The sequence below is a fragment of the Tamandua tetradactyla genome, chromosome 15 (assembly GCF_023851605.1).
Source record: "Tamandua tetradactyla isolate mTamTet1 chromosome 15, mTamTet1.pri, whole genome shotgun sequence".
Lineage (NCBI taxonomy): Eukaryota > Metazoa > Chordata > Mammalia > Pilosa > Myrmecophagidae > Tamandua > Tamandua tetradactyla.
Genome location: NC_135341.1, coordinates 42020945 through 42037745, shown reverse-complemented (window position 1 = coordinate 42037745; position 16801 = coordinate 42020945). Strand labels below are relative to the sequence as shown.

General features: G+C 38.8%; 1 protein-coding gene and 1 long non-coding RNA gene across 2 annotated transcripts in view; one reads left to right on the top strand and one right to left on the bottom strand.

The window, feature by feature from the left end:
* Positions 1-12226, top strand: part of KIF15 (kinesin family member 15) — a 171595-nt gene extending 159369 nt beyond the window's left edge. Inside the window, exons 33-35 of the mRNA XM_077129585.1 lie at positions 10517-10682; positions 10925-11056; positions 11400-12226. Of these exons, the coding sequence (XP_076985700.1) occupies positions 10517-10682; positions 10925-11056; positions 11400-11462 (361 nt within the window). The 3' untranslated portion in view covers positions 11463-12226. The remainder of the gene's footprint in view (positions 1-10516; positions 10683-10924; positions 11057-11399) is intronic.
* Positions 8376-16017, bottom strand: LOC143657325 (uncharacterized). The gene is made up of 3 exons (XR_013162803.1): positions 15927-16017; positions 10888-11063; positions 8376-8469 (listed from the first exon to the last, which is right to left on the bottom strand). It is a non-coding gene; the product is annotated as an uncharacterized LOC143657325 (long non-coding RNA).
* Between the last annotated feature and the right edge of the window lie 784 nt (positions 16018-16801).

Here is a 16801-nt window from a genome sequence, read left to right as displayed (position 1 = left end):
AAAGAAATCACAGAAGACCTAAATAGATGGAAGGGCATACGGTGTTCATGGATTGGAAGACTAAATATAGTTAAGATGTCAATCCTACCTAAATTGATTTACAGATTCAATGCAATACCAATCAAAATCCCAACAACTTATTTTTCAGAATTAGAAAAACCAATAAGCAAATTTATCTGGAAGGGCAGGGTGCCCCGAATTGCTAAAAACATCCTGAGGAAAAAAAACGAAGCTGGAGGTCTCACGCTGCCTGACTTTAAGGCATATTATGAAGCCACAGTGGTCAAAACAGCATGGTATTGGCATAAAGATAGATATATCGACCAATGGAATCAAATAGAGTGCTCAGATATAGACCCTCTCATCTATGGACATTTGATCTTTGATAAGGCAGTCAACCCAACTCACCTGGGACAGAGCAGTCTCTTCAATAAATGGTGCCTAGAGAACTGGATATCCATATGCAAAAGAATGAAAGAAGACCCATCTCTCACACCCTATACAAAAGTTAACTCAAAATGGATCAAAGATCTAAACATTAGGTCTAAGACCATAAAACAGTTAGAGGAAAATGTTGGGAGATATCTTATGGATCTTACAACTGGAGGCGGTTTTATGGACCTTAAACCTAAAGCAAGAGCACTGAAAAAGAAAATAAATAAAAGGGGGCTCCTCAAAATTAAACACTTTTGTGCATCAAAGAACTTCATCAAGAAAGTAGAAAGACAGCCTACACAATGGGAGACAATATTTGGAAATGACATATCAGATAAAGGTCTAGTATCCAGAATTTGTAAAGAGATTGTCCAACTCAACAACAAAAAGACAGCCAACCCAATTACAAAATGGGAAAAAGGCTTGAACAGACACCTTTCAGAAGAGGAAATACAAATGGCCAAAAGGCACATGAAGAGATGCTCAGTGTCCCTGGCCATTAGAGAAATGCAAATCAAAACCACAATGAGATATCATCTCACACCCACCAGAATGGCCATTATCAACAAAACAGAAAATGACAAGTGCTGGAGAGGATGCGGAGAAAGAGGCACACTTATCCACTGTTGGTGGGAATGTCAAATGGTGCAACCACTGTGGAAGGCAGTTTGGCGGTTCCTCAAAAAGCTGAATATAGAATTGCCATACGACCCAGCAATACCATTGCTGGGAATATATTCAAAGGACTTAAGGGCAAAGACACAAACGGACATTTGCACACCAATGTTTATAGCAGCGTTATTTACAATTGCTAAGAGATGGAAACAGCCGAAATCTCCATCAACAGAAGAGTGGCTAAACAAACTGTGGTATATACATACGATGGAATATTATGCAGCTTTAAGACAGGATAAACTTATGAAGCATGTAATAACATGGATGGACCTAGAGAACATTATGCTGAGTGAGTCTAGCCAAAAACTAAAGGACAAATACTGTATGGTCCCACTGATGTGAACAGACATTCGAGAATAAATTTGGAATATGTCCTTGATAACAGAGTCCAGCAGGAGGTAGAAACAGGGTAAGATAATGGCCAATTGGAGTTGAAGGGATACAGATGGTGTAACAGGTCTAGATACAAAAACTCAAAAATGGACAGCACAATAATACCTAATTGTAAAGTAATCATGTTAAAACACTGAATGAAGCTGCATCCGAGCTATAGGTTTTTCTTTTGTTTTGTTTTGTTTTATTTTGATTTTACTATTATTACTTTTATTTTTTTCTCTATATTAACATTCTATATCTTTTTCGGTTATGTTGCTATTTCTTCTAAACCAATGCAAATGTACTAAGAAATGATGATCATGCATCTATGTGATGATGTTAAGAATTTCTGATTGCATATGTAGAATGGTACGATCTCTAAATGTTGGGTTAATTTCTTTTTTTCCGTTAATTAAAAAAGAAAAAAAAGAGAAGGGGTAATTGGAGCTGAAGGGATACAGACTGTACAACGGGACTGGATATAAAAACTCAGAAATGGACAGCACAATACTACCCAATTGTAATGCAATTATGTTAAAACACTGAATGAAGCTGCATGTGAGGTATAGGTTTTTTGCTTTTGTTTTTTTTTTTCTTTCTATTATTGTTTTAATTCTTATTCTGTTGTCTTTTTATTTCTTTTTCTAAATCGATGCAAATGTACTAAGAAATGATGAATATGGAACTATGTGATGTTATTAAGAATTACTGATTGTACATGTAGATTCGAATAATTTCTAATTGTTTTGTTAATTCTTTTTTTAATTAATAAAAAAAATGCAAAAAAAAAAGAATTACTGATTGTACATGTAGATTGGAATGATTTCTAATTGTTCTGTTAATTCTTTTTTTAATTAATAAAAAAAAAGAGTGTGTTATTTAATCTCCATATATTTGTGAACATTCTTGTTCTTTGGTGATTATTGAGATCCAGCATTGTACCATTGTGATCAGAGAAGGTGCTTTGAATAATTTCAGTATTTTTAGATTTAAAAGACCTGTTTTGTGACCCAGCATATGGTCTATCCTGGAGAATGTTCCATGAGCTCTAGAGAAGAATGTACAACCTTGTGCTTTGGGGTGCAATGACCTATGTATGTCTGTTAGGTCTAATTCATTTATCTAATTCATTTAACTTCTCTCTTTCCTTGTTGATCTTCCGTCTGGTTCTATCTATAGAGGAGAGGGGTGTATTGAAGTCTCCTACTATTATTATTGAGACATCTATAGCACCCTTCAGTTTTGCCAATGTCTATCTCATGTACTTTGGAGCTCCTTGATTGGGAGCATAAACACTTATGATTGCTATATCTTCTTGGTGAATTGACACTTTACTTAGCATATAGTGTCCTTCTTTGTCTCTTATGATGTCTTTACATTTTAAGTCTATTTTGTCTGATGTTAGTATAGCTACTCCTGCTTTCTTTTGGTTACAACTTGCATGGAAATCTTTTTCCATCCTTTAACTTTCAATCTATTTGTATCCTTGTTTCTAAGATGCATCTCTTGTAAGCACCATATAGCTGGATTATGTTTCTTAGTCCATTCTGCCAGTCTTTAACTTTCAATTGGTAAATTTAGTCTGTTAACATTCAAAGTTATCACTGAAAAGGTGTTTCTTAATTCCACCATCTTATCTTTTTTATTTTATTTGTCAGATCTATATATCTTTTCCCTCCTTCTCTTTGTATTATTTAAATTATCCTTAGTGGTACTCTTCAATTCTGTGCCCTCCTTCAGACCTCCTTCTCCTGTCTTTTTCTTTCAGCCAGCAGAATTCCTTTTAGTATTTCTTGTAGGGCTGGTTTCTTTTTGACAAATCTTTCAGGACTTCTTTGTCTGTGAAAACTGTAATCTCTCCCTCAGTTTTGAAGGACAGTTTGGCTGGGTACAGAATTCTTGGCTGGAAGTCTTTCTCTTTCAGGATCTTGAATATATTATACCACTGCCTTCTCGCCTCCGGGCTGGTAGTTGAGTAGTCTGAACTCAGTCTTATTTTATTTCCTTTGTATGTAGTAGATTGTTTTTCTCTTGCCACTTTCAGGATTTTCTGCTCTTCAGCATTTGATAGACTGATTAGTATGTGCTTTGGGAAAGGCCTATTTGGATTTATTCTGTTTGGAATTCTTTGGGCTTCTTTGACTTGTATATTTATGCCCTTTATGAGGGTTGGGAAGTTTTCCCCTATTATATCCTCAACTACTCTTCCTAGCCCTTTACTCTTCTCTTCTCCTTCTGGGGCACCAATGATTCTTATATTTGTGCTCTTTGTTTTGTCTGTCATTTCCCTGAGTTCCCATTCAATTTTTTCCATCTTTTTTGCCATTTGCTGTTTTGAGTCTTCAAAGTCAATTATCCTGTCCTCAATATCACTTATGCTTTCTTCTGTCTCTTCAAATTTGGTGTTGTGTGCCTCTAGTGTGTTTTTTATTTGTCAACAGAGTCTTTAATCTCTGATTTCCGCTACTTTTCTGTTCTTTCAAATTCCTCTTTGTGTTCTTCTACTGTCTTCTTGATTTCCTTTATGTCATTTGCTATCCCACTTATTTTATTAAGCAGAGTTATATGAACATCTTTGGTTAGTTGTTCCAACTCTGTCTCCTCAGGTGTTTTAATTTGGTCATTAGACAGGGCTATATCTGTCTACATTGTGATATGCTTAGTGATCTTCTGCTGTCTTTGTCAAATGTAAATATCTTGATTGATTTATTTTGGGAGTTCATTTCTTTCAGTAGTCTAAGGACTTGTGTTTGTGGGATGGTTGTACAGTAGGGGGCAGGGCATGGGGTGGAGCACTCAGTATGGTGATTTGTTTCAGGGCAGTTCTGGCCACCGGTTGGGGATGTTACATTGATGCTTGTAAATGTGGGCACCCAGCGCCCAGGAAAGATGTAGCTGTGCGGATGCACTGGTCTGGGGGTATAACCCTGGTGTGCACTGGTCTAAGGCATAGCACCCTTTGTGCACATGTGTAGAACTGTGGCAGCAGGTTGGCATTATTTCTTTGTAGATTTGGGGCAGATATGACCCAGCTGCACAGATTGGCACTTTCTCAGAGCTGGGAAGTGAGGCTGAGGGCTATGTGCATGTACAGTTCTAGGACTACTGTAAAGTGCAGGTCCCAGAGCTGAATAATGTGATTGAGGGCTCATGCATATGTGTGAGCCTGGGAGTGCCGTAAACAGATGCACTGAGCTCAGGGAGGGTGGGGTACAGCTGTGTGACACTATGGGTGGGGGCTAGGGGTAGCCTAGGTATGGAGGTTAGGGCCCATACCCTTTATGCACTGGCAACAGCTGAAGGGAACAGGGAGATGGAGATAGTGCTCTTAACGGGTGCAGGAGAGGTGGGTTGGGCTGCACTTGGGTTTGGGGTGTGGGGCAGGTACATGCAGTGGGGGCTGGTGGGGTGGGCACGCCTGGAGTGTGGTGAATGGGAGTGGGTGACAGGGTTCACATGCATGGGATGTCAGGTGAGTCGCCGGTCACAGGGTTGCGCTGGTGAGGGTAGCGTGCCCAAGGAATGTGGCCTGGCTTACTTCCTAGTCCCATGTTCCCATCTGCAGTCCCGTGGGCTCCACAGCTCTGTTCCGCCGTGCCAAGCTCCACCTTTCTGCCTCTCAGTTCCTTGGCCTCCGCAGCCAGGGCTGCTGCATGTAGTGCAGAAGGCTCTCACAGGTCAGGTGCACTACTGAATTGCTGCCTCAGTCGCCCTTCTGTCCCTTCCATAACTTTTTTTGTGGAGTAGGGCTAATTTTAAGCTATTCTAGTCGGCCATCTTCCCAGAAGTCTAACGCCCTAGGCATTCTTTAGGATTGGTGGGAATGGTTTTGGCTGGGGTTTGGCAAGTTATGATATCATCATATTTTGATATTTTCTACCCAGTCCTTTTTTTTTTAAAACTGGAATGGATGTATCCTTTATTCGTGGAGGTTATACACTAAGTTATCAGCCAATTAATACCTTGAACTTGAAGTTTAACTGTAGAAGCTCAGAACACTTATAGCCTCTTTAGTTCAGTTTTTTTTTTAACTTCTTTTATTGCATAGTATGACATATATACAAAGCAAAGAAATGAAAAAGAAGTAGTTTTCAAAGTGTTCTTCAACAAGTAGTTACTGGACAGATCCCAGAGTTTGTTATGGGTTACCATACGATCCTCTCATATTTTTCCTTCTAACTGCTCTAGAATATAGGAGGCTAGAGGGCTTAAATATTTTTTTATCATCACAATTGACTTTTTTCCTTTTTTTTTTTTTGAAAAATAACATATATACAAAAAAGCTATACATCTCAAAGCACAGCACCACAATTAATTGTAGAACATATTTCAGAGTTTGACATGGGTTACAATTTCACAATTTTAGGTTTTTACTTCTAGCTGTTCTAAAATATTGGAGACTAAAAGAGCTATCAATTTAATGATTCAGCATTCATATTCATTTGTTAAATCCTATCTTCTCTGTATAACCCCACCATCACCTTTCTTTAGGAGTGTTTGGGCTGTGGCAGTTCTAAATTTTTCATATTGGAAGGGTCTGTCACTAATATGGGGTACGGAGATGGAACTATCTGATGTTCTGGAGAGACTGGGCTAGGTTTCAGGACTTATCTAGGCCAGGGACCCATCTGGAGGTTGTAGGTTTCTGGAAAGCTACTCTAGTGCGTGAAACCCTTGTGGAATCTTATATATTGCCCTAGGTGTTCTTTAAGATTGACTGGAATGGTCCTGATTGGGGGTTGGCAGGTTATGATAAGTAGCAAGGTCTAACTGAAGCTTGCATAAGAGCAACCTCCAGAGTAGCCTCTCGACTCTATTTGAACTCTCTCTGCCACTGATACTTTATTAGTTATACTTCTTTTCCCCCTTTTGGTCAGGATGAAATTGTTGATCCCATGGTACCAAGTTTGGATTCATCCCTGGGAGTCATCTCCCATGTCGCCAGGGAGACTTTCACCCCTGGATGTCATGTCCCACACAGCGGGGAGGGCAATGATTTCACTTGCAGAGTTGGCTTAGAGAGAGTGAGGCCACATCTGAATAACAAGAGGTCCTCCAGAAGTAACTCTTAGGCATGCCTATAGGTAGGCTAAGCTTCTCTGCTACCTACATAAGCTTCACAAGAATAAGCCTCCTGATGGAGGTCATGGCCTGTTTATTTGAGTGTCCCTAAAGTTTGACACAATATCAGGGGATTCCCTAATGGTAAGGTTTAATAGTTTCATATTTTCTCCCATCCCTCAGGGGACTTTGCCAATACTTTTTGACTATCTGCTTAGTATACTCTAGGATTCATCCAGGCATTATAATAATCTATTCAGGATTAAAGGGCCTCCTCATTCTGTGCTCCCTATGCTTCAGTTTTTCAAATGAGCTTTACAGACAGGTTGAATTAGATTATGATCTACAGAAAATTTCAGTTCCAGACCAAATAAATTTTTCTTCCATGGGTCTCAAAGAGTATGTGTGGTTCTAAAATAAAGACACTGTCTTACTTTCCCCTATGTTCTAAATTATTTTAACTCCAACTTGTTCAACTTTGTTCTTATCTGTAAATATCAGATTATATGTATAAAACAGCCTCTCAAAACCCAGAAATAATAATCACCAGTCTGGACTTAATGTGTCTGCTCGAAAAGCTTATAATCTAGGCCCCTGTTTTATTATAAGCATTTTCTAAAGGTGACCACACCATTCTTGTTTTTTTGTTTCTGGTTTATTTTGTCTCACCAAATGCAATTCACATCATTGCATGCCTCACGACTTTGTTCCTTTTTCTATCAGCATGGCCTTTGTTCATAAGTATTCACCATCATTTGCCAATCTACTTCTCCATCAGTGCATCTTTCAGCCACCTGCATTCACTGCGCATCATGTAGAGGGCCCAAAGTCCACAGTCCATCAATATTCTCAATTTTAGATAATTTCATTGTTTCCAAGAGAAAGAAAACCCGTAAACATACCCTTGTCAAATAGGACATCTAAACCTCCTCTTAACTCTTGTCCCTTCTCCCATTATTTACCTCTTCTGTTGCTGTGGTAGTGCTGATGGTTTCCTTTTGAACATAGCTCATAGCATTCAATAGCAGTTTTCCCCCTGTACCCTGGACTAAACACTCTTTATACAAAAATCATATCTTTGAAGTAGTTCTTGAGAGAACTAATTCATACTACTTGTGTTAATCAGTAGGACATGTAGGTCTATACAATCCCTCTCAATCTTGTTCATCTTCAGTATGTCTACCCAGTCTTAATATGATGGCTGGAATTAGTATTGGCAGAAATATATAGGATTCCAAGTTTTAAATTTTGGGCCTCAGGTTGCAGTAAAAGTTAACCAGGCCAAATTGCTATTTTCAAAGTCAGGTGTCCCCGCAGCAAATTTAATAAACTAATAATAGAAGTGTTATTGATAGAATAGGCTTATGTGTTAGACAACATAAACTTCATTTGCTTCTTAGCAGCTGGTTTCAGTGTCTTGGCTCAGAAGAGGGTGTCATGTAGGAATGTTAGCCATGTGGCCAGTTCAGTCAGGGAGTGCTTTTTATGGTGCCTCTAAATCATGGCATACAGTAACTTCCTACTCTATTCTCCTGAAGTAGGGGAAAACTCCAAGCACTACACTAGAAAGCACAAGAACGCACTGGAGCCCCTGAGAAGTGGACAGGCTATTTATTGCCGACAGGTTCAGAGGACTTCTATCCAAAGTCTGAGTGCCAAATATCCTTTGTTTCCAGATTATATAGGCTAGCAAATGGGAAGTACAGAGGCAGAACTTGCAGGTCAGGAGTTAGCCATGGGAACAGATAGGGGCAGTGCTATAAGCTCTGGTTCAGGGCTGATTTCTCTTTTCTGGACAGTAGACATTTTGTCTTGCTATGCAGGCAGACCTGGACATTTCTGGGTATGCCTAGATATGACTAGGCAGGTGCAGCAGACATTTTGTTTTACTACCGTTTCCGGAGAGCGTGTTTTTACACATTCCTAAGTTTAAACAGATTCATGAAGTCATTTCGGTAAAGAAGTACAGCAATAATACTAAGGCCACTTTTATGAACTACCTCACTCCCACACTCAAGGCTAATGATTGTAAGGAATCCGGTGGAAAAGCGGAAGAAGCAAAACACAGATGGCCCCAGAACAGGAACACTTCTAGCCCAGCCCCATCGTGACATACTTTACAGCTTGAGCAGAAGCAAGCAGTAGACGAGTGAGAACACAGAAACCTGTAAATGTGATCAGGGCATGATATGGGTCCGTATTTTAAAACTTCAACTTCTGTTTAAGACCAAAGGGAGAGATGTTTATTTGGTGCAAAATTTATATTTTCAGTATTGCATTTCCTAATTTAACTTGTATGGTAAGTTTAGTTGAACACCAGAAATACATGTAAGCTTGAATAGGGTGTGAGATCTTGTTGGTTTTCCAGATTAGTCTGATGCCCCGATATATCCCAGAGTAATTTGGACAGTGACTAAAGAATTCGCAAGGTCCTCTTGGGGGATTTAGGAGAAAGGAGGAAATATTCAATTTCCCCATTTGGAGAATTTCTGATATTCTCGCAAGCAGTGGGGACAAGCAAATCAGTAAGCCAAGCCCTTGATTTTTGGGTTTGCCCCCATGAAACTTATTCCTGCAAAGGATAGGGTAAGCATATTTAAAATATGGCCCAAGAGTCACCCCCAGGGAACCTTTTTTGTTGCTCAGATGTCGCCTCTCTCTAAGCCAACTCAGCAGGTGAACTCACTGCCCTCCTCCCTACGTAGGATATGACTCCCAAGGGGTATAAATCTCCCTGGTAAGGTGGGACAGAACTCCAGGGATGAGCCAGGACCCAGCATCAAGAGATTGAGAAAGCCTTCATGACCAAACAGGAAGAGAGAAACGAGACAAAATAAAGTTTCAGTGGCTGAGAGATTTCAGACAGTCGAGAGGTTATCCTTATGCATTATATAAATATCCCTTTTTAGTTTATGGTGTATTGGAGTGGCTGCAGGGAATTACCTGCATCTGTTGAGCTGTGTTTCAGTAGCTTTGATTCTTGAAGACAATTGTATAAAGATATAACTTTTACAGTATGTCTGTGAGATTGTGAAATACTTGTTTTTGCTCCTTTTATCCAGGATGAATAAATGGACAGATGAGTAAAAATATATGGATAATGAATAAATAAATATTAGGGGTGATGAATAAAATAAATTGGGTAAATGGAAATACTAGTGGTCAGTGAGAGGGAGGGGTAATGGGTATGGTATGTATGAGGGTTTTTTTTCTTCCTTTTTATTTCTTTTTCTAGAGTGATGCAAATGTTCTAAAAAATGATCGTGGTGAGGTAATGAAAACACAACTATGTGATGATATTGTGGGCCACTGATTGTACACCATGTGTGGAATCTATACGTGAAAAATTTGTCAATAAAAATATTTTTTAAAAAAATTCTGCGTATTACAGCATCTCAGTAATCAACATTCTATATGGAACATTATAAAATAAAAAGCTTTTGTTTCTTTCAGGAAACTCCTAGGATTCAGACAATTTTATGAAGTCTGTGAAATTCCATATGACAATAATAACCTTGTTTCTTATGTTTCTTTTCAATTAATTGTTATATGGAATTTGTAATTCCAAATAGCACATCTTTAAAGAAATGAATGTAGTGCCCTACTTACTGTCTTAGGAGCAGTTTGAATCATAAATGATTCCTATATGCAGGGCACTTAATAAACTATGTAGACTATAATAATACTTAAATTGTATTTGATCCAAGTGGGCTGAGTCTGAAAGAATTTCTATTCTAAATTTTTATTTTTCCAAAAATGGGAGTTGTCCAAATGAAAGTCTTGGGTAAAACAAACAAAAAAGCACATCTCACAAAGGGCAGCATGTAGAATATTCTGTCTGAAGAGCATTTGTATTTGTTTGATACTTTCAAATCAAAATTCTGGGCTTAGGGGGAAACTGCCTAATTTGAGTGACAGTTTTGTAATACTGTGCCTTTGGAATACCGTAAAATGATGTTTATTCTTACAGCCTAGAAGAAGTCCGAAATGTCCTTCAGAACAAAGAGATGGACTGCCTGAGAATGTCTGAGGAACTTGAACGAACTAGAACCTTGGAGTCTAAAGCATTTCAGGAAAAGGAACAACTGAGATCAAAGCTGGAAGAAATGTATGAAGAAAGGGAGAGAACATTCCAGGTGTGTTGATGTGTTTGTTTATTCCCAGGATACTTAAGACACTTGAATTAAAAGAACTAATCAGTGTAAAACTCATTTCTTTGATTGGATGTACTCCAGTACAGAGGTGCATGGTGATGAGAGTTTAGAATCTGGACTCTCTCTCACTCCCTGTGATTTTAGAAGGTCTGAAATATTGTTATTTAAAGAAAAAAATAAGACTTACTTCTCCTTTTCCCTCCTTGGATTGATTTTACTTGCAGACAATGGAAATGTTAAGGAAGCAGGTGGCATGTCTCGCTGAGGAAAACGGAAAGCTGGTAGGCCACCAAAACCCACATCAGAAGATCCAGTACGTAGTACGGCTGAAGAAGGAGAATGTCAGACTTGCTGAGGTAAACTCTGAAAATTATTCCAAATAAGCTCACTCAAATTCAAAAATGATTATTTATATTTTTAAAATTAAAATTTAATTTTTGAATCAATAACTGTTTATGTCAGGGAGTTTTCTGAATTGAAAAAAAAATTCTCATTACTATTCCAAGCATACCTCAGTCAGTTAAATTATCATAAGTGTCAGATTCTTGTTTAATATTAGTTTATATAGATTACAAATAAAAAATATTACAGTCTTCATTTGAAATATAAGCTTAATAAAGGCTAAGAAGAATAGCTCTTTCCTTGAGAACTAGAGCCTTAACTTTTTTCTTTTCTTTTTTTTTTTTAATAACTTATCAGGAGTCAGAAAAGTTGCGTGTTGAGAATATCTTCTTAAAAGAAAAGAAAAAGAACGAATCATAATGATCCCAGTCATCTACCCACCTTGCTTGGAGAATTTTTTTCTGTTATAAAAGTAAGACATACTCTCATCTCCTAAACAGAGCTGAGTTGAAAACCTTAATTATTGAATATGTGATAGGGGTGGCTGACCCTCACATTTTTCAGTTTTGTTTGTTTGTTTGCTGTATGGCAGGGTACATTTCATTCTTTTTCCATGTGGGTTTCCCGTTATTGCAGCACCATTTGTTGGATTTTTATTTTTGTATTTTGTTCGTTTGTTTTGCTTGTTTGTTTGTTTGGGGGGAAGTGCATGGACCAGGAATTGAACCCCCACTGAACTATCTTTGCACCCCACCCTCAAATTTTTAACAAGCATTTCACATTCATATGGGAGCTGTGGCAGTCTGCTGTTAATAGGTTACTATCCCATTTCAAGGCTTTTAATCAATTGTAAATACTGGAAACCCTTCCCCTTTTTAAAATAAAAACCTGTGACTAAGGTTTTCCATGGATGTTGGGTCAGAGCAGACATTTTCTCCCTAGACAATGCTATAATCTCCTTTGAATCTTACATTAAAACCTCTCCTAATATATAGTGGTTCCAAAACTTACAATGGGGGTTGATGGCTAATTTTGCAGCATGTATAAAAAGCAAACTTGTTAATAGAGATTATTTTTTTATTTCTACTTTGAGTATTTTCATGAATTTTTACTATGAATATAAATAGGGGCATTTTTCAAAATGCGTAAAACTTAAAAAAATAATAAACACTTTAATAAAATGATTTACATTGTTCATTCACTGTTCATTCAATAAATACTAATGAATACCTACTATTTGCCAGGTACTGGTCATCAGTGAACAAATCAAACAAAAACCCCTGCCCTCAAGGAACCTCCATGTATCAAAACTGTATTCTTTTTTATTGATTACAATATTCCAAAGCATAGATACATGCCACATTTTATTTATCCATTCACCAGGTGATGGATGTTTGAATTATTTACAGTTTGCATCTAGTTATCTTGAGTAGATAACTAGGTGTAGAATTGCTGGGACATGTGAGAAGTATATGTTTAACTTTATAAGTCACTGCCAAACTGTTTCTCCAAGAGGCTGCACCATTTTACATTTCCACCAGCAATGTGTTCCAATTTTATGACATCCTCACCATCTACTTGTTTATTGTCAGTTATTTTTTTTATTATTATGGCCATCCTGGTGAGTATGTAGTGGTATTTAACTTGTATTTTCCTAATGACTAATGATGTTGAGCATTTTTCCATATTTTAGAATACTACTAAGTAATAAAAAAGGGACAACCTAGTGATACATGCCACTTTATAAGTGAACCTCAAAAAATATTGTAAATGAAAGAAGACAGGTTCAAGAGGCCATATATTTTATAATTCCATTTCTGTGAAATGTTCAGAAAAGGCAAAATTACAAAGATAATTATGGGAATGGAAGTAGAAATGATGTAAAGAGCATGAGGGCCCTTTTTGGTGGTGGAAAGGTTTTAAAACTACTTTGTGGTAATGGCTGCACAACTATAAATTTACTAAAAATTTAACTGTACAAAAAAAAATTACCTGTACATTTAAAATGGGTGAATTTTATGTCTGGTAAGTTATGCCTCAAAGCTGAAGAAAAACTGAAAAAAAATAATGCATAGATGAACACTCAAGAAATAATAGAAAATCTCCAAGGGCAGAAATGAAAAAGGAACTAAAATTCAGTGTTGTAAGGTTAAAAGTAGACTGTGTAACTGCCTTGGAGGTTGGAGAAGATAGAATATTGAAACTAGTAATAAAGAGGCTTGGGTCTTATTACCCATAGCAAGGAAAGGAGACAAGGCCTCGGGCCAGCTCAGAAGAGGGAGATAGAACTGAGATTCTTACATAAAGGTGAACCTTAGGAGGGCAGGGATCTTGTCTTAGGTATCTAGGCAACTCTGCTGCTTGCAACCTGGCCTAGAGTATGTGCTCATTTGTTTACCTGAACAAACAAGAAGGAAAAGAGAAATGGAAACAGAAGAGAGCCAGACAGACAAAGCGAGGACTAGAGTGAGGCAGAGGGTGAAAATCAAGGAGAGAAACAGGAAAATAAGACAGAAAAGGAAGGGGGAAGAAAGCAATAGAGAAGAGAGAAAATGATCTGGAAAAGAGGAAATAGTGTGGGTAGGGCAGGCAAGGAAGAGAGCAGCTTGACAGTGGGTGATGATGCCATTGTTGGATGAGGAGAGACATCCACTTGGCACTAAAATGTCTTGGAAGGAGGGGGTTGTGTTGCTGAGCAATGAGGTCATGGCCCAATAAACTTAGCCGATACCATGATACTGGGATTTTGAGGAAAGAGATTTATTGCAAGGGCAAGCAGCAAAGAGACAGGAGGCAAGGTTCAAATCTGTCTTCCTGATCCAAGAAGAAAGGGAGATTTATAGGATGGGAACAGAGGGAAGTGGGTGGAGATAGTGATGAGATTCAGGTTGACATGTTCTGACTAGCTGTTTGTAAAAAGATGCCAGTGGATCACATCTTATCTTCCTTTTGAGGGACCCCTTGCATTTTATTTGCTTCTGAAGACTTCTCATCCCCACAATCTTAGTTCCGAAGAGGGGTTTTGGAGGAAAGGTTACTTCAGGTTATACTTGGCAACAAGTGTGCATGTGTTTGGCTGGACAGATTTTACAGACCAATTAGGGGTGGTTTCTGCCAATGGCAGGCAGTTTGTAATTAAGATCATTTATAGAGAGGGGAAGTTAAAGCAGCTTGTGATAAGGGCAGAGAAAGGTGGAAGGTTCCATGGTTTCAGTTGCTCTTAGATTAACTTTTGTGAGCATCTATAAGTGTTAAGTGCTGTTTTAAGTGCTGCAGATGCACGAGAGAAAGGGAATAAGTTATGTGTGATAGAAATAGGAAGGGAATGCATTTTAAGGTAGCATGGTCAAGAAAACCCCATCTGAGGAGTTAATATTTAAATTGAGATCTGAAGTATGAGAAAGGTCTGGCCTCTTGAGTGAGAGAAAAAAGATTCCAGGTAGAAGTGAGAAATAGCTTGGCTTCTTGAAGAAATAGAAAAGAGATCCGTATGGTTACAGAACCCTGCATGAAGGGCAGAGACTGATAGTGGATGATGTGGGAGGGAAAGAATGTGAGTTTAAATTTTATTCTAAGATAGCAGTGGAAGTGGGGAAATCTGTTAGAAGGCCAAAAGATGAATCCAGGTTTTGATGGGCTTGAAGCATATACATTTTCAGGACCCTGTTAAGAAAAGGAATCCAAAATAGTGAATTCAAAGTTGCCATAGCCTTGAAAAGGGCCTGTGAATGCAAGGGATGCTTAAGCTTCCTGGTGAATCGGTCTCCAGAAGGCTAGTATGGAAGTCCAGGCATGAAATACCAGTGGCTTGGACTGGGGTGGTAGAGGAGAGGGAAAAGGTGATAGATTTAAGATGGTTTTGGTAGTAGAACTGAATCTGTGCATGGATTGGACGTGAGAGATGAGGAGAGAAGGGAAATTCAAAGATGCCACCTCAGTTTTGAGCTTGAGTACATGTGGTACCATTTATTGAAATGGGAATCCTGAGGAAGGAAGGGTGGGGATGGGGATCAGGGTTCATTTTGGAAATGTTAGATTTTGAGAGCCTGTTGTCATCTCCCAGTAGAGATGTCAAAAAGACAGAGTTCATACTCTAAATCTACTAACAGTGTACTTTGAAGCCATTGGACTGGTTGAGCTCTCCTTGTGAACAGCACTAATGAAGAGTCTCATCCCTGGGTGCTGGGGTCGGCCTCCACTCAGAGGCCTAGAAGAGGAAATGCCAGGAGGAAAACTGAAGAATGTGGTGCTCTGGAGGAAAGTGTTTGAAGATGGGACTGGTCAACTGTGTGGTGCTGGGATAAAATGTTCAAAGTAGGATATCCCAGAAGCATCTGCTAGAAGTGTTCACAGAGGACACTGATTACCTGACGAGTGCAGTTTCAGTGACTTGATATGTGAGAGAGAGCAAAGGGGCTTACAGAGGGACTGGGTGGTGAGGAAGAACAGGCAAGTCTTTTGAAAAGTTTTGCTTTGAAGTGGAGGGAATGGGAAACATGGGAATGAGAGCTGTAGGAGCAAGGAGATGGAGAGGTACGTGATGTCAAAGGAGGTTTGTCTTTTTCAGGGCAGAATATGGCCCAAGAGAGACTATGATATCAGAGGATGGATACCTGTGTTACTGAGCAAGGGCTCACTGCCCTGTGTGCACAGAGGCCAACACTATCACATTGGGATTTTGAGAAAAAGAGTTTTAATGCAAGGTCAACTGGCATTAGACAAGAGCCCATGCTCAGTCAGTCTCCCCAGTCTGAGAGTTACGAGAGATTTTATGGGAATGGGAGGTGAGAAGTGGAGACAGAAGTGGGGAGGTTTGGTTAATTATAGAGCATATGTTGTAGAGTAGATTTTAGGCTGGGTCTTCATTATTAAAGGACCTCTTACCTTTGATTTGCTTCCAATGTCTCCCTGTTATTTACTCTTGCTACTCAGTATGGTCTTGCGACCAACAACATTGGCACCAGCTGGCAGCTTGTTAGAAACACAGAATCTAAGCTGAGCTCCAGACCTCATGAATCACAACCTTCGTTTTAGCACAGTCCCTAAGTGATATGTATGGACAGGACAGTTTGAGATGGACGAGTATCTAGGAGGCAGAAATCATTTTCTGGTAGAGTATTAGAGGATGGTGTCAATTCAGCCTTTATCACCAGCACAAGGGCCTGCACTGGATACCTGGAGATGAAAGAAAGGTGTGGTCCCTGACCTGGAAGAGCTTTCAGGCTAATAGCCAGACAAAAGAACAATCACAGGACTAATGTGAAGGTAGGGACATAGGTGAGGAGGTGCTTCTTAAGACCTTCAACCTCTTGTACTTGAACAAACCATCATTTGTTCTAAGTAAACACATGTTCCTTCAAGCATGCAGTTGATCAGGCCCAGCATCACTTGGTTTCCTAAAGGTTCAGAGAAATGTAGGTGCTTTCATGTAGGGAGAACCTTTGAGCTGGCACTTTGCTCACTGGCATGGCCACGTGAGATGTATTTGAGCCTCAGTTTCCTCATCTACAAAATACTACAATTTGTACCAAGTAGGGGTTATAAGGGTTAACTTTACTTTTATTTGAACCACAGACCACCCTGTGAGAGAGGCAGGATAACATAGAAAGACTTCTGTGGAATCTACCTAACAGGGAAAAAGAATGCTGCTGAACAGTATATGCACTGTGAAATTGTTTTTTGTTTAAAAGAAAAAAAAAGGTCCCACACATGAATATAAATTACTTACATTTGTACTATGTATAATTAAATATAGCGAA